Consider the following 22,635-nt stretch of genomic DNA (forward strand, 5'->3'; position numbering starts at 1 on the left):
AGAGTGAGATGGAGAAGCAGGCCGTGCCCACCCCCCCCCCCAGCAATGAGCACCCCTGTGCTACAGTCGCGGCCCCAGCCTGTGGTGGTTAAACCCATGACTCCCAGGCTCTTCATTTATGAACGAGACAATACCGACCCTGGCCACCTCACGGTGGCGTGAGAAGGAGAAAGCAAAAGAATTACATGTATCAAAATTATAACAACTTTCATTGTGTTGCCAGTTCCAGTTTCAAGGAGTTCTCCGCGTCCCCCAATGTGTTCTCAGGCCATGGACCTGACTCTCTCCTAAGAGGATTCTGGAAACCCATAACCATGGACATCGCTAGCCCTGGTCTCTATGCCCCGAAGTCTCGCTCGATCTTGTGTTGAAAACCAAAGCTTCAAACCGGCTAACTGATTCATGGAGCATGGCATTTTTCTCTTAGTTAGCCAATGGTTCGGCCGGTGGATTTTTCTGCATTATACATATGCTACAAATCTGACCATTCGCAGTCTTGGAACAAAGTGTGATCCCAGAATTTAAAAGTAAGTGTTTTTTGTTACCCAGCTCTTTAAAACAAGCTATTTCACCTGGTTCTTCCCAAAGAAACATCAAGCGGCTCCGGCGATACAGAAAAGCTGCCTGGCTGGACGCTGAGATGCAGTGTGTCCATATACTGCATCTTACGGGCAATGTAATAGACTTTTGATCATGTGCAGTTCCTACCTTGGTTGCTGACTTTAGAACATAACCTCCCCCATGACAAAGGCGACTACACGGCATACCACATAACTATATAAAAGGGAGGTGAAAGCGACACAGGCTAAAGCTATAAAACCTCCTCTCTGTGGATCACGGTGATACATTTTACCTAGAAAACTTCCTGAAAATTTAGCTTACAAGGCACATCTTTCACGGAGCACAAGGCTCTGGGTTTACTGTCGTTTAGGCCAGGGACAAGAAAAGCACCGTCTTATACAGTCAGTTCCAGACCGGAGCTGCTGGTTTTCACTAGAACATACAGTATGGTATCAGGGAGTTACGTTTTAGCTGCCACGGTCAGGTTCCCTCTCAGCCAGACGTACCAGAAGACTATATATAAGATCAAGGCCTAAAAACCAGGCAAATGCAAAAAGCAAAGTTAGCATCTCCAAAGAAACATTACCAATAGCATCTTTATAGAAGCCTAAAGGATTTCTTTTTGAACAGCGTTTGACAAGAAGGCACGGCCGGGGACGGGGGGCGCATTCTGAGCATGTGAAATGTTTACACGAAGCGGCAAACAAAGCTGAGTCTTACAGGAACAGCATAAGGCAAACCTCTAGCTCACTGTCCCTGCTGGCAGAGCCCTAAGAAAAAGGGTTGGCTGAAATCAAGGGCTTTCGCATTCAGAAGAACATATGTGAAGAAAGTTATTTAATTAAGGAAGAAGACACATTTTGATGGTTTTGTCACATTTACAGTTTGGGCCAACTCAGGAAGGAAAATATGTTTACACTGACTGAAGTATGACTTCCTGCAGGGATGGATTCCATTTTCAGCCAAGAAACCATCTGACTTCAACTTGTAGCTGAACCCAGGCAATCACTGGGCAGCGGTTTGGTTTCTCAATCAAGGTGGAACCGCATCGAAGTACCAGAAGAAAACGAAGACACCTAGCATGGCTTTCCACCCACCGAAGGGTTGCCCTTGTGACGCTTCTCTCCCTGTATTCTCCCTTCTGTCAGCACCCTCTGTTTGCTAAGCAGTGGTAGAAGCAAATGGAAATTCCAGAGGCCACAGTAATCAGAGTCACCAGAAGTGAACACATCATTCTTAGTGAACCGTTCAAGAGCTAAAAGGATATCCCCAGGAGCAAGAAGTCTCCTTTCCCAAATCTAACTACGACCGCGATTGGATTCAAAGGCCTTTTACAGGCCACTGTTGACCTCTCTGTGGCTAAATACTTGGAGTGCTGTGGAGCTTTATAGGAACGGAAGACCAGGTCCAGAAACCTGTCCATCCCATACAGGAAACTATTCTGAACTCTAGATCAGAGCCGGAAGATGACTCAGGATCTCAGCAGGAAAAGGAAGGTCTTCTACATCAAGCCACCTCGCAGATAAATACCAGAAATTAAGAGGTATTCAAACTTTCTAATATGAAGGGCACGCAGAGGATGCAATCTTTTACCCAACTCTAAAGAGTTTTCGCCACCTCAAGAAGATGAAATGCTGAGGAAGGGATGGGAAGGAATGACTCTTGAAATGCCCAAGAAATGAATACTTCGAAGTATATTCAATGGTTTGACAAAGAAAACATCTTTAACTTTGCAAAGAATTAACGTCAGGGCTTACCTGAGGGACACCTGACTTGGCCAGAGGCAGCTCCTAATAAAGAGAGAAGAACAACGGCTAATACACTGCACCATAATTCATCTCCCTCTTAAAAGATGAGAGACCATTACACCCCTAAAGCAAGGGCATCGATTCCTCATGAGTATTCCCTTTCAGGAAATATCCCCCCCCCAAAAAAAAAAAAAAAACTGCATTCTAAAAGCTTACAAAAAAGGCAAACCTAAAAGGAAAGATGTCAGGCTGGCTACATAGGAGTTGAAGGTACTAACCAACATGGAGGGTATGAACTTTTGGTAGAAAGCCATCAAATAGTGAAGGATGGCCTTTGACTTCTGCAGCCTTCAGATACAATTCCCAGGCCACAGTGGGAACACGTGGTAAACGGTCAACAATGGAAAAGAAATGCTATGCGGTCCAGCCCGTGTTGAGACAGAGGCACTACCTGAGTAGCAAGAGAGGGTTCCGCTGATCGTCTGCTTTGCAAGGATTTCGGTTGCCTTTAAGCACTAACATCTATGAAAGGCAACGCAAGGCTCCGACACTAGGGCAAAATAAAGCCCACGGGAGCTACAGGCACTATTTTCAAAGAGGTGCTTTAGAAAACAAAAACATGAATACACGAAGGAGCTCTCCTCTAACCTGGGCCTGCACCAAGCCATTCGTGAAAACTTAAGAATAGAAGATGGGCTCCCCTAAAACTAAAGGGTTTCAGGGGAGATGAGAAAGACCTGGGGATTATTTGAAAGGTGTGTAAGAAGTCAGAGATCAAGACTAAGAGGGAGCTTTCTGGCTCTCATCTAAATTTCAAAAGACATTTTGTACTATTGGGACTATAAGATTGTTGAATCTGTGCAGTATTTCCCACGCGAGGAAAATGATCAAAGGCAAAGATTTTTAAAAGAACCCTCCCTTCCCTCCCCCTCCTCAAAAAAGCGGGGAGCTACGAATAAACCTGCCCATTTTGTACTGAAACTTTTTCAAAGACGGTTTTCAAGCACACACGGAATCACTATCTTTTATCTCACTTGTTCGGAAGAAGAGTTAGTTCAAGAATTTGGATGGGTACTTTTCAAGACAAGGAAATAACATTAAAGCAAGGATTTCTATTTAACCCATTTGGACATCCTGACCTAAAGAACTGAAAATGTAACAGAAATAAATGAAGTCTCACTGCCTGTTTTTGATTTTAAAACCCTGTCTACCTAATATCCACATAAACAGCTTCCTGTGTAGAATGTTTAGGTCTCTAGATGTCCTAGGCACCACATGCCATCAAAATGAAGGGGAAACAGCCTATGTGCAGCACACACCTAGTGCAGGATACCTGCCATTGAGACTTGGAGTTTTGGAGAGAACTGGGGAAAAGAAATATATACTTGAACATTATCTCAAATATTTTCATTTCTATAAGGCCTCAATTAAAACAATGCAAGAAATACTTAATACCTTTTTTGCCAAAATAGCAAGTGGTTTATTTCCTGCTAAGTCAGAGAACCAACTATGAATCGCACTCTGGGATCGAGCAGTAACCAGCCAATAATTATCTTTAGCATTAACTTGTGGTTTCTTCTTTCCGGTGTCCTGGAAAGTGTTAAGCTTTAGTTTCTCAGCTAATATGCTGCTAAAATAAGCTCCAATCTGTGGAAGAGAAAACAGAGTTTAAAGACAATAAGCAAGAATGTTAGTAACACACATATCAGTATTTTATTTTTATTGTTTTAATAGAAAATCTTCAAAGAGCCCATTGGAAAATAAAATGGGAATTTAAGTCCTTGAAGCTAAGAGTTGTGATTTCCTTACACTAACATAATGCAGAAACTCCCACAGCACCTTTGTTTCACCACTAACAAGTAGTTCAAGGGAACAAGAAGGGTCTCTGAAAATCCCTATAAAATTCATTATATCCTGAATAAATTTCAAGAGAATGGGTTCTGCTTTCATCTTTAGATGAACCTCTCCTTTTTCACAGTACACACCCATTTGAAGGGAATCTTTTTCCTGAGAGGTGTTGCATACAAGATCAGAACCTGGCAATCACACAGTAATCACTCTTTTTCTTGTTTCATTTTAATAGCACATAAATTTGGAAAGGAAACTCTGTATTTACACTCAGTGCTTTTAAAAAAAAAAGTCTAGAGAAATCTAATTTATTTACATGGAAAATTACAAAAGGTTCAATTAAATTAAATATTCAACATTTTTGATTGGGCTGCCAATTTCATGAGTACAAGTGTTTAGAAAGAGAAAGCTAGTGTGGCTTGCTCTGAATGGAACAAAGTAGCAAAGGGAGCTTCCTGTGAATGACTGGCATTTTCATATTAACCAAATTAAAAGAGGACAAAGGAAAGACAAAGGGACAAGAAGGAAGGGGACTGAGTAATATCTAAAAACTAAATGAATCCACAGAAAACCTCTTGGAATTTCCAAGAATCCTATCACAGCGTCACATTTTGTCCCCTGGAAATTCTCTAATAACAGGATGTGGACAACAATTTCTAACAAATACCTTCAATAAGGTTAGCAGACAGTGGCAATCGTGATTAAAATAAAATACCTACCCTGCTGCAGCAAAATAAGAATCACTACCTTAGTTAATGCTCATGACTCAATAAACAATTAGTCTATAGGGTGGAACGCAGTTGGAAGCAATTAGCCAAGTTTATCTACCAGGGCAAAAAGCTGGTAAACATTTTTTTAATGTGAATTGGCATCCCTTGATCCTTGTGATTGAGGTACAGTGAAAAAGCCTGTTTTGTGTTGAGGTAATATGGCAATAAAAATTATAGTAATTAGAAAAAAAGGCTGAACCTTATTTTTTTAAAACAACTTCATAGTATTCTTTTTTAAGCGAAGTTTGCAGAATGTCCAGAGAATTAAATGCAAAAATTCACCAAAAAAACAGCTATTTGAAAACAAGGAGCCAAGAGTAACAAATTGTTTAATTTTAAATTTCTCAATCAATATTTGGTCTTTGCACCAATGGCACGAAATACCTACCTACGTAGATTGTTTCATATTTAAAAGATCTCTTATTTGCAATCATGTATGAGCGTTTTAATCATAATAAACAAAGACATTAAAAAAATTTTTAAACTGGTCTAAGTACTGTCAAAGAAGAATAGCCACGGTGATCTGAAAAGACTATTCAATTAAATCAAGCCAATCACTGATTTTGCAAATCAAGGGATTTGCAAAAATTGTATTTAAAAAAAAAAAAAGTCTGGGGGCTTCCTGGTGGCGCAGTGGTTGAGAGTCTGCCTGCTAATGCAGGGGCCACGGGTTCGAGCCCTGGTCTGGGAGGATCCCACATGCCGCGGAGCAACTAGGCCCGTGAGCCACAACTACTGAGCTGCGCGTCTGGAGCCTGTGCTCCACAACGGGAGAGGCCCGCGCACCGCGATGAAGAGTGGCCCCCGCTTGCCACAACTAGAGAAAGCCCTCACACAGAAACGAAGATCCAACACAGCAAAAATAAATAAATTAATTAATAAACTCCTACCCCCAACATCTTCTTAAAAAAAAAAAATGTCCTGGTGTAGGTAACGGCCAAAAGAATTCAGAACACGGCAAATTTAAAAAAAAAAAAAAAGTCTGGGCAATCTCTTTTGCAATTATACTCTTTTCTATGTAGTTAATAATAGCAATGGAACATAGTGGCTGTATATATGTTTTACTTCCTAACAAATCTTATGAACAACTGCATAAATGTAAACAAAGTCAAAATTCCCAAGAAAGCAAGAGCAGAGAAAATACACATTAGGACTCAAAAAGAAAAGAAAAAAATCAAAACATGATCATACACTTAATTTTATTCTATCAGCAGTATATTCACATTATTCTAAAATCGAGAAAAAGTTAAGAGCCTCATTCCCAAGTCCCAATGCCTAACTCCAAAGAACCACCTTGATTAGTTTCTTATGTGTCTTTCCAGAGTTTCCTCATGTGAATACACATGAACAAACACGAATATATTATTTTTCTCTTATATCTATACCTCGTTATGTACATTGAGTAAGTGTCTGAGAGCCTTCCTTCCATATTTGTCTATGGAGAGCTTCCTCATTCATTCTTACAGACACATAATAATGTACTGTGTTCATGTACCACATTTTATTTAATCAAGTCCCCGTTAATGGACACTTGTTTCAAACTTCTGTGATTACAAATCACATTAAAATGAATAGCCTTTCCTATTTGTTATTTCATACATGTACAGCTATAGCTTTCAGATGAATTTTCAGGATTCAGATTGTATGATTCTGTAATTTTAATCAGCATTGTCAAATTACCCTCCATAATGTTTATACCAATTTGCACTCCCTCAGACAAGGTATGAGAGATAAGGTTTAATTTAAAACTTGTTTCCATCCATCCACAGCTATTTTGAAAGTAATTCATTTGGTAAGAAAATGAAAAAGTTTAGGGGCTATACTATAGGTCATGTATTTCATATTCATTAGATCAAATTCCCCTCAGAAGGTTTGAATCCTTGAGTAAATCTCACAGGAAGGATGAGAGCAGCAGAAGTGGTAATGGGTGCTATTTCCATTTATTCAATTATTTAAAATGACATAAAACTTCATACAACTGGGAACAATTTGGCAGTTCCTATACACAAGGCGTTCATACTTTGTTATGGACAGAATTGTGTATATCCAAAATTCAGATATTGAAGCTCTAAGCCTCAATGTGACTGTATTCGGAGATAGAGCCTTTAAAGAGGTAATTAAGGTTAAATGTTCATGGACCGATAAATGGATAAAGAAGATGTGGTACACAGATACAATGGAATATTACTCAGCCATTAGAAAGAATGGAATAATGCCATTTGCAGCAACATGGATGGACCTGGAGATTATCATACTAAGTGAAGTAAGTCAGACAGAGAAAGAAAAATATCATATGATATCGCTTATATGTGGACTCTAAAAAAAAAAAATGATACAAATGAACTTATTTACAAAACAGAAACAGACTCACAGACTTAGAGAATGAATTTATGGTTACCTGGGGGGAGGGATAGATTGGGAGTTTGGGATTGACATGTACACACTGCTATATTTAAAATAGATAACCAACAAGGACCTACTGTAAAAAACAAAAAAGAAAGAGAGAAAAAAAGTTAAATGAGGTCATAAGGGTGAGGCCTAATCCAATATGACTAGTGCCACTATAAGAAGGAGAACACCAGAGATACCCGCACACAGAGAAAAGCCCATGTGAGGACACAGTGAGAGGGCAGCAGTATACAAGCCGAGAAGAGAGGCCTCAGGAGAAACCAGACCCGCTGACACTTTGATCCTGGACTTCCAGCCTCCAAAACTGTGAGAAAATAAACTTTCTCAGAAAATCAAATTTCTGTTGTTTAAGCCCCTCAGTTTGTGGTATTTTGTTATGGCAGCCCCAGTAGACTAATGCATCTTCTAACCAAGTAATATGCTGCTGGGAATTTATCCTAAAGAACAAAAGCTATATGTTCAAATATGACTATACCTTCTTTATAAATAACCATAAGAAACAGATAATAGGCTAACTGCTGTACACCAGCAGTTTCAGTTGTTACAGCACATAAATGATGAAACGTTATCTATCCATTAATTACTATGAATATGAATACTTCAGCCTCAAGGAAAGGTACACACAAAATGATATTACTTCTTCTTTAAGTACATAAGTTAAGGAAGATGAAAGTTTAGAGACAGATGGTAGTTATATTTGCACAACAGTGTGAGTGTACTTAATGCCAAAGAACTATACACTACTTACATATGTTAATGGTAAATTTTATGTTATGTAAATTTTACCACAATAAAAAAAAAGTAGAAAACAAATTACAACACATACATAATTGTAGTTGTGATGTTTAAAAGGTATCAAGCAAGATTGGAAAAAGAGTAAAAACACTGTGTTTGGTCAATAGGACAATCTGTAGAAAATAATTGTTTTTTTTCACATCACTTAAATAATACTTCAGTTGCTAGTTTAGCAAATTACATATGTTTGTGTATGCATGTGTGCATATAAAAAGAGATTTGAAATGATACACAAACTTTTAACAATCTCTGGTTAAGAGAAAACAAGAATAGAAATTCATATGTATGCTTGATTTCTTTTAATCTGTAGGCATGATTTTTTAATTTAAAAAGTATTTTAATATTCGAAAATAGAAATAACTCAAAAAGGATGAAAAACAAACCTTAAAGGATACAAACAGAAAATTCCATCTATATATCTAATTGTTAACATAACCACAAAGGAAAAAGACTTAATTCAAGAAATTTTTAATACAACACTCTGACTACATACTTTTTTAAAAAATAAATTTATTTATTTATTTTTAAATTTTTGGCTGCATTGGGTCTTTGTTGCTGTGCACGGGCTTTCTCTAGTTGCAGCGAGCGGGGGCTACTGTTCACTGCGGTGCACGGCTTCTCACTGAGGTGGCTTCTCTTGTTGTGGAGGACAGGTTTTAGGCGCACGGGCTTCACTAGTTGTGGTTCGCAGGCTCTAGAGCACAAGCTCAGTAGCTGTGGCGCACGGGCTTAGTTGCTCCGTGGCATGTGGGATCATCCCAGACCAGGGATCGAACCCATGTCCCCTGCATTAGCAGGAAGGTTCTTAACCAATGCACCACCAGGGAAGTCCCTCTGACTACATACTCTTAATGAAAGTTAGTCTAAAGACAAAAAGCATGGTAGAGCAATTGTAAATTTTACATAGCAGTTTTGTTGTTGGAATGACACTGGTATAGTTTATTCTGGAACTTTTTATGTATATTATAAGATAGAGCAAATGAATAAACATGCTAATATTGCTGGGATCCAGGGTTCTCACCTTAAGAGAAAGGAGATACAATGATGGAAAAGGGAAAAGCGTGGGAAAGACCCTGTGGTACTGACTTAGAACAGATGGATGGATGGGAGGGAGGGAGGGAGGGAGGGAGGGAGGGAGGGAGGGAGGGAGGGAGGGAGGGAGGGAGGGAAGAAAAAGAAGAAACCTAAATATTTTTGCCATCTCTGTCCACTGAAAGGGCCTAGAAGTTGTGACACTCAAGTAGCCATGAGCAAGCTGGGCACCCAGATCTGGGACGGGATAGGAAAAGAACAAGATGGCCCTGGACTATGTTATTGTACCTCAAGTGAGGAAGTGCCCAAAGGACTGGGTTGGGGGGTGAGGGGGTTGTCCAAAAGGCCCAAGAACCAGGTTAAAGGTGCCCCCACTGGCCAAATGTGAGACAGTGTGAGCATCAAAAAGAAAACTGAAGGTCATACAACTGATTTTAAGAGTTCAGGGGTTCAAAGTGATACTGAAAAATGGGGTGTCCTTAACAAAAGAATGTCAACTAATAAACATACGAGGAATAATAACTACAAAACCAGCATTTTGCAACCATCAGCAAAATAAATCATTCAGCAGGAATCGACAATTGATGCTAAAATCATAGCATAAAATTTTATTGGACAGGGCTTCCCTGGTGGTGCAGTGGTTGAGAGTCCGCCTGCCGATGCAGGGGACACAGGTTCGTGCCCCAGTCCGGGAAGATCCCACATGCCGCGGAGCGGCTGGGCCTGTGGGCCATGGCCGCTGAGCCCGCGCGTCCAGAGCCTGTGCTCCGCGACGGGAGAGGCCACAACAGTGAGAGGCCCGCGTACTGCCAAAAAAAAAAAAAAAAAAAAAAAAGAAATTTATTGGACAATAGGATGTTCATACCGTCTCAAAGTATCACCCTGTGGAGATTACCACGAGGAAAAGATGACTACTTTTGCAATGTAAAGAGATGGCAGACAGCACCTTAAGTGATCAAACAGTATAAGCAATACTCAGGCAAACTAACACTGCATGTCTCCTGATGTGCACTGTAGTCTTTGCACCAAAAATATTTAACCTGAAAAAACAAAAAAACCTCACAACAACAACAAAATGAGGGACTCTGGAGAGCGGTACTGCGCTAGATTAAAATAGGATTAGGTGACACGCCAGCCAAAAGCAGTGCGTGACCCCTGATTGGACCCTGCGGCAGGACAGCATAAAGGATATCTGGGGGAACTTTGAATATGGGTTGTGGTTTCAATAACACAAATTTATCAACATTAGCTCCCATGGGTTTCACATACGTATGCTCTTTCGGAAGTTTTGGGAAGCGATGAACATTACCTTTGACGGGTTAATTACAATATTTCTAGCCGAGCCATGCTCGTCTCCAGTAAAGGCGGGCTGATTGTTGAAGCCTTGCTTTACATTCACAGCGGTAAGTTCATCCTGTGGGCGGAAAGGTACTGATTAGTCCGAAGGATGTCAAAGCTCCAACTGAAGCCAACATCCCGTAGCCTCAGGAATGACGAACATTGCTATGCTCTGCAGAAGAGAACTGTTCAACACTCACCAAGGAAAGAAGCAACAGAGGTTTAAAAATCAATATATACATGTGTAGAGAGAGAGAAAGCAAATGTGGCAAAATGTTAACAACCATTGCCTGTAGGTGAAAATTCTTCACGAATAAAATTGGAAAAAGGAAAAAAAAAAAAAAGCAACCTCCCCCCATAAACGTAAACTCATAGAATGTGCAGACTGGGATTGTTTCTAGAGAGCCCACAGCTTGACCGCCCCTGTGCACGTCTCTATGCTATGTTCCAGAAAACTGGCTCACTCAACTTACCCAAGACCCCACAGCGAGTTAAAGACAGGAATGAAGGGCTCCTAGGCGCAAGGCTTGTGATAATTACACACACCACAGCCCTGCAACTGAGGGGAAGTTTAGAGCTTGCCAAGCTGTCCGTACATCTCGGCTCACTTCACCTTTACCAATTCTGAGGCAGATGGTAGGCGCGTGTCTTCATGCCTGCTTACAGATAAGAAGAGTGAGGCTCGCTCAGCTAGTACAGTAACTGGACAAAGCCAGCACTGAAAGACCATCTTCTCACTCCTAGACTAGGAAGAGAAATTTCCATGACACTGTGCACCAGAGTACAAATGCCACAGGAAAATGTGGTCTAAAAATACACAGCCACAATTCGTACCCTCCTTAAAAAAGATCTACTGGATAGATATAGGAAAACTTTCCTTACCAAGGTCACAACACATCAAAAATAGCCCACGGCATTTAAAAAAAAAAAAAAGACCTTCCCCTGGCCAGATCATTGAGTTATAGAACTAAATCAGAGTTCCCAAAATACAGACTTGAAAGAATAAAGGGGAAAGGTGTGCGTAAATGAAGCCACCTTCTGCTCCCCTCACTTCAGGCCAAGAAGTGGTCTCAGTGACACCTGGGGTAATGGTAGCAACAGCACAAGAATATACACTTATTCTTCACAAGTAATTGCTGTAAGTGTAAAATGAAAAAAAAAAATCAACTGATCAAATCACTGCTATGATTAGGCAGAAAGCCTTAGGCCAAAATCGTTAACGACATAGAGCACCTGAAAGGTCACCTTGGCTGAGAACCGGGGTCTCCTGGAGTCATGCCATGTAACTTTACTTAATTGTGTGTGCTCTAGCTAATACCTTGGCTAGGCACAGTTCTGGTGGGCTTTCAAAAAAACCCACTACAGGAAGCTTAGCTCTATGGTAACCAAGTCTCCTCCCAGCACGGAAGGTAGCTGGAATTGTGATCCGCACAGAAAATGAGTTGCATGTATGTATCAGAAGACACCTCAAACTGCTCCCGCATTTTCAAATAAATTATTTGGAAATCTAGGGCAAAACTACATAATGCATATTTTAAGTCAAAAAAGTGCCAGTCAACTGAAATAAAGCAGGCATGCTAATGAAATTTCTGCCATCTCAGAGTCTAAGGAAGAAGGGGGACACGTGGTGTCACGAGGGGAGTGGGACAAGAAAATGGAATTTTTATCTGTGCTTTAGCATCAGAGTAATACAAGAAACACTAATTGAGGAATAGCTTATGTTTTTACTAAAAATACGTCCTGGGTTAATCAAGAGGGAATGTGTGAGGCTTTCAGGACCAGTTAGTTCCATTTAGTACTGCTTCAGTTTCTATTCTAAACTAACCCCTGCTCAGCTAGCTGCCTGTTGTGACTGACTGCTAATAAGCACTGGCCTGGACAGACATGCCACGCGCGCACACACACACACACGCACACACACGCACAAATACACACACAGAATCGCCAGAAGGAAAAGAACATGGGACCATGGTAACAAGTCTGTCAGCCACAACAGATTTTCCTCAAACTAGGATCCACACAGGTACGGCTGGGAGCCTTGAGTGCTGAGAACTTTCCAAACTTGTATTCTCACTTTCATGAAAATGCATCCGGAATCTGAGCGCTTCTCACTACCACCGATGCCTCCCCCAGATCAAGGCCACCATCACCTCATGCTTGGACACTGCAACAGCTCCTAACTGGTCTCCTTGCTTCTACCTTTGCCCTCTGAAGGCCACATTCAACACAGCAGCCACAGGGAGCTTTGGAAAACTTGAGTGAGATCACGTCACTCCTCAAAGCCTGCGATAACTCCGTACCTCAGAATCCGAGCAGAGGCCCTATGAGGTCCTACAAGTCCCTGAGTGATCTGGCCCCTTATATCTTTCCGACCTCATCCCTGATCACACTCCCCTTGCTCACTCTGCAGCTCCTCAAGTGTCCAGCTGGACGACCTCCAGCCTCAGGGCCTTGCATGGTCTACCCCTTCTGCCTGGATGGCTCTTCCCTGGTTTCCACATGGCCAACTCTCTGGTCACCTTAAGTCATGTCCTCGATGAGAAATCTGATGACCCTATTTGAAACTGGAACTGCTCACCCCATTCCCTTCACCCTAGCACTCCTAATCGTCCAATAATCCATAGCACTGATCACCTAAAACCCCACGTAATTTACTTATGATGTATCCTGTCTGTCTCCCCCACCAGAAGGTAAGGTCTGTGAGAACAGGGGTCTTTATGTTGTTCACAGAAGCATGCCAAGAACACAGAGCAGTGGCTGGCACAGAGCACACAATATTCAATTCACAAAATATATTCAATAAATATCTGTTGAAAGAGTAAATAAGTGAATGATAACCTGTTTCGAACAATTAATGTAAGTATATTCTGAATCACTACCCCATGACGTTGAGGTCCCTAATTCTGTGTGGATTTATGACTAGAGCCACTTAACCTCTCAGAGCAGTGGCTGTCACCCCCTCAAGCCCGAGGCACCATCCTAAAAGCAAATATTTTTAAATGCCCTTTTTCCAAGTCTGAAATGAAATTCATAGACAATAACTTACCAACATTTTTTTAAAAAATCAATGTAATGCCCTCACTCTAAAAGTTTTTTCAAAATGAAAGTAAGTTATAACAACATAGGTACTTGAAAAGAAAACCCTCAGGCATACACAACAAGACCTCTACTACCCAAAAAGTGTGGTCCATGGGCCATCAGCGCGGGCTCGTTAAAAATGCAGAATCTCATCTCAATCAGCTTAACAAATTCCCCAGGTAATTCATGGACACATTAACCTTTGAGAAGTGGGGCCCTAGGAGACATCAAGAATTAGTAAATGTTTGTTCCTATACCTAGAATCACCATAAATGCAGTCCGTGCAAAATGCAGACTGATACAGGTGTGCTGTATTGCTATTTCAAATGATCAGAACGGCATGATGTGAATCTTCTGTAACGGTGAAAACTCTTAGTAAAATTTTCAAACCAACAAAATAAAATCTTCTCCCAATATATTAAAACGCAATCGATATATTCCTCAGAGACTCAGTGTATACTGACTGTGTATTAAAATCATGCCCAAAAAAATACTTTGAGATCACATGTAAATAGATTCCCACCTGGAACAGAGAGAAAACGGCTTTGAAAGTTTGGTGGCACATATGACAATCCAGTGGGACACAGGACAATTCGCCATTGAGGACATCTAGCACCCCGGCCCCGCCCACTAAATGGCAGTAGCGCCTCAACTGTAGTGATAGCCGCCACCTGCTCCCAGAGTGTCACCACACTCCTGCAGAAAACCAAAGTTTACTGAGACAACTGCTTTTACCTTTTAAAGCCCTGCCTCTGAAAAGGGGAATCCAGGTTTCAGAAACAGGGAGTTTCACACAGGCTCTGCTCCTGCTGCAACACCATGACAATGGGACGTCCAGCTCCAGCCACGACAGGCCCCTACAGCTCGCAGCTGTGGCTACAGGTGGAGGCCTTGCTGACCCAAGGGTAAGGATGACTAAGTGGAAATGCACACAAGGGGGACAAGAGCCCAGGCTCTGCGATCAGACTGTCTGAATTTGAACCTCCAACTCCACTGAAGAGTGACTCAAAGCAAGCTCTGGAACTGTTCCCGGGCCTCAGTTTCCTCAACTGTGAAACAGGGATAGTAAGAGTTTCTAGTACTATTATCTCCATAGCCCGGTTGAGGAAATAAAAAGCAGAGAGGTTAATTAACTTACCCAAGGTCACATAGTGGTAAAGAATTCACGTTCCTAGCCACCACGCTCTATGAACATGGCCAGCAATAATTACTACTGCTGCTGTCTGTGTCATATTTCTGGTTCAGGAAAGTGATAACCTGAAGCTTCAGTAAGCACTCAGAAATACAAAAGATCTGCTTCAGAAATCAGAAAGACCTTGGCCTTCAGTAGTGGTTCTCAAACTTTTGCATGCATCAGAATCCCCTGATGGGTTTGTTAAAGCACAGCTGCCACTGGGGCCCCTCCCCCAGAGCTTCCAATTCGATAGGTGGGGTGGTGCCCAAGAATCTGAACTTCTAACAACTTCCCAGATGAGTGATGCATCCAGGGACCACACTTTGAGAGCCCCTGACATAAAGATTTGGAGTTGGTGGCTTTCTAGAAAACCAGGGCATTCTCATGCCCAGCATCAGGGCTGCACTCACAACCAGGGAGAAACTCGATGCTCCACCTTAGCTCAGGAGCAGGAAGTCCCAAGAAGAAAAGCCTGGTCAGAATTCTCTGCCACACCCCTGTCTCCACTCCAAAGGCACACACACAAAGCTACACACACACACACACACAACACACACACACAACACACACACAACGATCAAGGAAGAAAACAAGTTAGAAAGTTTCTCTTTCACTCCTTTAACTTCTCATAGACCCACGAATAAAAGCACCGGGGCTGCAGAGCGCTCAATCAAATCAGGAAGCTCACAGAGCTGAAACGGAAGGCTGGAAGGCGCATCTGTTGACGTTTACTCACGCAGAACTTTAGGTCAGCTTCCTAGAGAAACCAAGTGAAACGGAGGTAAAAACCAAAGCGTCACAACCAAAACATGCACCCTGATGGTTTTTCTCCTAAAGTTTCTTTAAAGAGTGAAAGTCCACAGCAAGAATCCAAACACTGAGTTAAGAGTAAGATCCAGATTCCAGAGTGTTTACTACTGTTGTTTAGACAGTGTTTCTCAAACTCCGGTAATGCACAAACAGACCCCTTTGAAAGGAAAAACATCCTCTCTGACCCCAGGATGCGTGATGAACCCAATTTGGGAAAATGAGATAGGACATGGATACTTAACGGCATTAGGCAGCGCTAAGAGATTCAGAACAAGATGTAACGTGTTATACGAACTCAGACTACAAACTTTTATGACACTTTGCTCTGAAGGCCTTTGCCAAATCTAATCAAGCAAATATGTAAGGGAGAGAGTCCAGATTTTAAAACAGCATGCCTCTAAAATCCCCAAGCCAGGGGACACAAATAGCTTCCTCTTGCACTAACCTTGAACCTCTTCAAAGATTTTTCTACATAAGAGAGGAGAACCACCAAAGTCCTTACCAGGGTCCTTACAGAAACTGAAACTTGTTTTGCTACACCTAGTCAACAATTCTCATAAAAACTAGAACCGTCAGCTGCTACTTTGCCTATTTGCAAAGCTGAGACAACTAAACCCCTCAAAACTTGGGGACACAACCAACCACTAATCACGATCTTAGCACCAAATCCTTTCCAGTAGAAGAACTCCTTTGTCGGAGGTTGAAAATTTTCCCATTGTACAATGTGGGGAATAAAGAAAACTAAAGTGCCAACCATGAACTCAGAGAGTTTTAAATGTTTTTGTTTATCATTAACAGCAGTGGGGACAAAACACTGTACACACATGTGTGAGCCCTAATACCTACCCAGCCGAGAGACAACGCTAGCTGAGAACACGCAATCTGCCTGGTGGCCTGGGGCAGCGGTGCACCAGGCCAGGCAGCATAGATTTCAACAGGTTTAAAACGGAACTGGTCCAAAAGTAACCTCAATACAGAGAAGAGAAATCTCGGCCACTTGGTCGTTGGCTTCAACTAAACTGATAAGCCTTAAAGCAATTTTAGGGAGACAGGTACCCAGAGACAAACAGAAAGAAAAGCCTAGAAACTGGCCCATGTTCATATGGAAGGCCAGCATTCACTCTGCATTTTTGTATTTTGTACCGATACAAAAGTCAGACCTTCGATATTTTGGGTGAACTCCAAATGCATCCATAAATCTCGCGCATTTACCTTGAACTTCAGAGAATGATGTTATTTTTTGGATCGCTTTCAAAGCAATCTTTTAATTGCAATAAATGTTTCATCAGGAAAGTGAAACCATTTTGATGCCAGTTTGGAAATTGCTTAAGCTCTTTCTCACTCAAAAGGGGAAAAAAGTCAGTTTAGCACAATTTTCAATGACCATCTCAAAAGCAGATAATAAATACACACACACAAGGTGCACACACACTTAACCTCCTCCAGACTTCTCATCTACCGCAAAGAACACACGCAGAGATGCCCGATTTCCTCGGTCACCTACTTGCATCTAACACACTAACTCAATGACTGTCAACAGATTGGACAGAAATGCCCACCAGGCATGACAATGTCACAGCAGTAGTTGTCTCTCTATGCACCAGTTAGGCTGTGTTAGCTAAGGTCTTACCCCAAACAAAATTTTTAAAAACAGCTTTGTAACTGTTTTCCCTAGCTTGTCCACCTCTCTCCCAGAAGAGCGTACCCTGAGACCCCTGAGGATGTCTGCAGATCCCATTTGAGAAGTGAGGCTATGATAACACCCATCATGGATAGATTCAATAGTGGTTTTTTTGTTTTTTTGGCCTTGCCATGCAGCATGCGGGATCTTAGTTCCCTGACCAGGGATCGAAACTGCGCCCCTGCAGTGGAAGCTCAGAGTCCTAACCACTGGACTGCCAGGGAACTCCCAGAATCAATAGTCTTCAGGCAACACTTAGGGTTAGCAGATACAAATGACCCAAGAGATAAGGGAAAAATCCTTCTCGCCTCAGACCTCATCATTAACCAGTTCTATCCATACTTCTCTCAAAACATGTCTCACATCTAGTCCTTCCTCTAAAATAATACGTACAGCCATCTCTCTACCCTGCGGCCACTGTCACAGCAGGCCCACGTTGCTGCTCTTCACACACCTCCCCTCCTCCGTCCTGACCTTTCCTCAACCTAGCCTGCCCACTGGCCCCTGATGAACCTTCCTGAAACAGGTTTTCTTTTCTGCTCTACCCTATTCGAAAGCCTCAGAGGCGTTCCACCCACCCCACCCCACCCCACCCCACCCCCAGCCCGCAGGACCGAAAGAGAACAGAAGCATCTAGCACGACACTCTACAGATCCTCAATAACATCTGTGGGCCTTCGCTGCACCTAACTCCAGCCTTGACTCAAAACACGATCACCGGGCTTCCCTGGTGGCGCAGTGGTTGAGAATCCGCCCGCCAATGCAGGGGACACGGGTTCGATCCCACATGCCGCAGAGCAACTAAGCCCGTGAGCCACAACTACTGAGCCGATGCGCCTAGAGCCCGTGCTCCGCCACTGCAATGAAAAGCCCGCGCACTGCAATTTAGAATAGCCCCCCGCTCGACGCAACTAGAGAAAGCCCATGTGCAGCAACGAAGACCCAACGCAGCCAAAAATAAAAATTAATTAATTAATTAATTTTTTAAAAAAAACCACAATCACCTAGGATGGGCATTAAACCCCTCGAACAACCAATCTCCACTTCCCAGTCTCACTTCCATTCTGAGTGTCAGAATCACAGAGATCTGAGTTTGAATATAGAGCCTTACCTATCACAGGGAACAACGTAAGTGACCTCTCTGTACCTCAGCTCCTTCAGCTGAAGTAAGACAAGAATAACTCACAGGGCTGAGGTTACATAAGATAAAATGTACAAAGTTTAGCACAGTGCCTGGCCCCATATTAAGTGCTCCATAAATGGTGGCTACTGGTATAAAAAAATTAGAGCTTTTTTTTTTTTTAAACTTACATTTAATCTACTTGACTATTATATTCCTTGCCACATACACTGTGTTTTCAACCTCTAAGCCTTGCCTGATGCCACTCCCATCCCCTGGAGTACAGCATGAAATCTCTTGCCTTCTTCAAACCCCAGCTCAGGGCTTCCCCTCATTTGATCAACAAATAACGAAGTATACATCACGTGTGCTAAGTACTGGGGATTCCATAGTGAGCAAACTGCAAGTGTGATAAATGCCCCAAGGAGAAGTACTACCTGCTCAGAGCACACATGATAGGGGCTTAACCTAATCTGAGAACTCAGAAAAAACTCCCTGAAGAAGTGGTCTTTGAGCCAAACTCTGAGTCTGAAATAGGAGTAAACTAAGTTAAGAGGAGGACCCTTACGATAGCAAGGTTGACATTTTGTGTGAAGTGATATAATACTAACTCTACGAAGGCCACGAAAAGTTAGAGGTGTATACTGTAACTGCTTACGCAATCGCTAATAAAAATAAAATGTAAAGAGATAAACTAAAATGTCAATAGGTAAGTTTCAATTATTTTTAACATAGTTTAATAATCCAGAAGTAAAATGGTAAATAAAGCGAACCACATCAGTAATTGGGTTAAGATTCCAACTAAAAGACAGGGATTGCTAGAATGGATAAGGAAGCAAAACCCAGCTACATGCTGTACTTTAAATATATTAAGACAGATAAGGTGACAGAAAACTGATGGAAAGAGATATATACCATACAAATGATGAACTTAAGAGGGCTGGAGTGGCTATATTAATACCGGACAAAGTCAACTTCAAGAGAAAGAGCATTATCAAAGATAAAGAGGGGCACACCATAATGATGAAAGGGTCAACTCATCGGGAAGACGTAACAACAATCACGGGCACTGTGTGCCCAACAAGAGACAGGAAGAGCGTGTGTAAGGTCTGTAGGTCTGGGAAAATGAAAGAAAGAATGCTGTCATGGCAGGAGCAAAGGGATGCAGGTGTGAGGTGAGACTGGGCAGTGGGTGGGGATAGAATACACAGGGTCTTGTGGACCAAGTAAAGGACTTCTATCTTTACAAGAGTAAAGGGTTTTACCCACACACCTATGGTCAGTTAATCTTCGACAAAGGAGGCAAGAATATACAATGGGAAAAAGACAGTCTCTTCAGCAAGTGGTGCTGGGAAAGTTTAACAGCCACATATAAAAATCAATGAAGTTAGAACACACCCTCACACCATACACAAAAATAAACTCAAAATGGCTTAAATGCTTAAACATAAGACATGACACCACAAAACTCCTAGAAGAGAGCATAGGCAAAACATTCACCAACATAAATCGTACCAATGTTTTCTTAGGTCAGTCTCCCAAGACAATAGAAATAAGAACAAAAGTAAACAAATGGGACCTAATCAAACTTACAAGCTTTTGCACAGCAAAGGAAACCATAAACAAAACAAAAAGAGAGCCTATAGAATGGAAGAAAATATTTGCAAACCATGAGACAGACAAGGGCTTAATTTCCAAAATATACAAACAGCTCATACAACTCAATAACAAAAAAACAAACAACCCAATCAAAAAATGGGCAGAAGACCTAAATAGACATTTCTCCAAAGAAGACATACAGATGGACAATAGGCACATGAAAAGATGCTCGTCACCACTAATTACTAGAGAAATGCATATCAAAACTACAATGAGGTACCACCTCACACCAGGCAGAATGGCCATCATTAAAATGTCTACAAATGACAAATGTAGGGTGTGGAGGGTATGGAGAAAAGGGAACCCTCCTACACTGTTGGTGGGAATGTAAATTGGTGCAGCCACTATGGAGAACACTATGGAGGTTCCTTAAAAAACTAAAAATGGAGTTGCCGTATGATCCAGCAATCCCACTCCTGGGCATATACACAGACAAAACTATAATTCAAAAAGATACATGCAACTAACACAACATTGTTAATCAACTATGCTCCAATATAAAATAAAAACTAAAAGATAAATTAATTTTTAAAAAAGATACATGCAGCCCTACGTTCATAGCACCACTATTCACAATAGCCAAGACAGAAGCAACTTAAATGTCCAATGACAGATGAATAAAGATGTTGTACATATATACAACGGAATATTACTCAGCCATACAAAAGAATGAAATAATGCCATTTGCAGCAACATGGATGAACCTAGAGATTATCATACTAAGTGAAGTAAGTCAGAAAGAGAAAGACAAATACCATAGGACATCACTTATATGTGGAATCTAAAATATGACACAAATGAACTTATCTACAAAACAGACCCACAGACACAGAGAACAGTTGCTAAGCGGGAGGAAGGCCGGGGAAGGGATGGATTGGGAGGTTAGGATTAGCAGATGCAAATTATTATATGTAGATTGGATAAAAAACAAGGTGCTACTGTCTAGCACAGAGAACTGTACTGAATATCCTTTGATAAACCATAATGGAAAGGAATATGAAAAAGAATGTATAGATAGATATGTACAAGTGAATCACTTTGCCGTACAGCAGAAATTAACACAACATGGTAAAACAACTATAATTAAATTTTTTAAAGAAAAGAGTAAAGGGTTTTATGCAGTGGGGTGACATCATCCAAACTGAATAGGTCCACAGTGGAGACAACTGATTGGAGCCGGTCAGACCAAACAGGGGGCCTGGGGGCAAGGGGATTGGGACGGGTTAGAGGCTCTCTTAAGAGTCGAGACGTGAGAAGACGGTAGCTAGGACCAAGACAGAGGCAGAAAGAAGGGGAAGCATGGAGGGATATTTACGGGGCTACTCAACAGGGCTTTTGGTAACATGTTGGATGGAATGACAAAGAGTGAGGTTATCAAGGATGTCCCCGGATTTCTGGGATTGCAAGAGCTCTTAAAACAGCGTATAGCAGTGTTAGGGGAATTTTTGGAGGGAAGAGGAACAGATCACAAGTTCAGTTTTAAATGTTAACTTTGAGGGCTTCCCTGGTGGCGCAGTGGTTGAGAGTCTGCCTGCCGATGCAGGGGACACGGGTTCGTGCCCCGGTCCGGGAAGATCCCACATGCCGCGGAGCGGCTGGGCCCATGAGCCATGGCCGCTGAGCCTGCGCGTCTGGAGCCTGTGCTCCGCAACGGGAGAGGCCACAACAGTGAGAGGCCCGCGTACCGCAAAAATAATAAATAAATAAATAAATAAATAAATGTTAACTTTGAGGTAGCTGGCAAAACAAGATGTTTCTTACAGACATTTAGAAGTCTAGAGCGCCCAGAAGGTAAGGTCCAGTACCAGACCAACCAGGGACATGCGGAGGAGGGTCTAGAGACAAGCCCTGCAGGCACTGAATTGTGTACCCCGAAAAGATGGGTCAAAGTCCCAATCCCTATACCTGCGACCTTATTTGGAAATAGGGTCTGTGCAGCAATCATCAAGTTAAGATCATGCTGAAAGCGGGTGGGTCCTAATCCAACAGCACACGGCTGGTGTCCTTATCAAAGAAAAGACACAGAAGGAAGACGGAGGCAGAGGCTGGAATTATGCTGCCACAAGCGAAGGAAAGCCTGGGGCTCCCAGAAGCTGGACGAGGAAAGGAAGGATCCTCCTCTAGAGGTGTGGCCCTGCCTCCGGAGCTGTGGGAGAATTTCCATTGTTTTAAGCCACCCAATTTATGGTATTTTGTTTAGGCAGCCCTAGGAAAGTAAAAAAATCCATGTAGGAGAGGAAGAGGGGAAGCTCTGCCCTATCCCTCAAAGCAAGACTACCCTCTAAAACCAGGATCCAGGCCATTTGGCAGCAGCAAGGGTCTACAACGCAGAGTCTACGGCTGAGAAAAGCAGCATCGCTTGGCTCTGTAAAAGGGGACACCCCGGCGCCCTGCATCACAACAACAGGCACTGATTTCTGCTTGGATCTCTTCTAATTGACAGGTCACTTAACAGCTGTTTGAGAACTTTAGGAAAAAAAAAAAAAGGCGGGGTAGTGGGCTGTTTCCCCAACGCAGCCAAAATGCTTGTAAGAAAAGGCACTGCCACCAGCCTCCTGAAGAGAGAGCCAAGGGAAGGGGCCAGACTGACTCAGGGGAGGCAGGACTCCCCTA

The 22,635-nt window shown here is 42.2% G+C and overlaps 1 protein-coding gene across 2 annotated transcripts in view; it reads right to left on the reverse strand.

Moving 5' to 3' along the window:
* The window catches only part of MED12L (mediator complex subunit 12L), a 329,841-nt gene that overhangs the window by 288,425 nt on the left and 18,781 nt on the right, over positions 1 to 22,635 (reverse strand). The window contains exons 3-5 of one of the 2 annotated variants that reach the window (XM_033402722.2): positions 10,473 to 10,577; positions 3,765 to 3,956; positions 2,319 to 2,351 (exon numbers count right to left, since the gene is read on the reverse strand). In XM_033402722.2, the coding sequence (XP_033258613.1) occupies positions 2,319 to 2,351; positions 3,765 to 3,956; positions 10,473 to 10,577 (330 nt within the window). The remainder of the gene's footprint in view (positions 1 to 2,318; positions 2,352 to 3,764; positions 3,957 to 10,472; positions 10,578 to 22,635) is intronic. The other variant, XM_049710167.1, reaches the window with a different exon arrangement.

Source organism: Orcinus orca, chromosome 5 (assembly GCF_937001465.1).
Source record: "Orcinus orca chromosome 5, mOrcOrc1.1, whole genome shotgun sequence".
NCBI lineage: Eukaryota > Metazoa > Chordata > Mammalia > Artiodactyla > Delphinidae > Orcinus > Orcinus orca.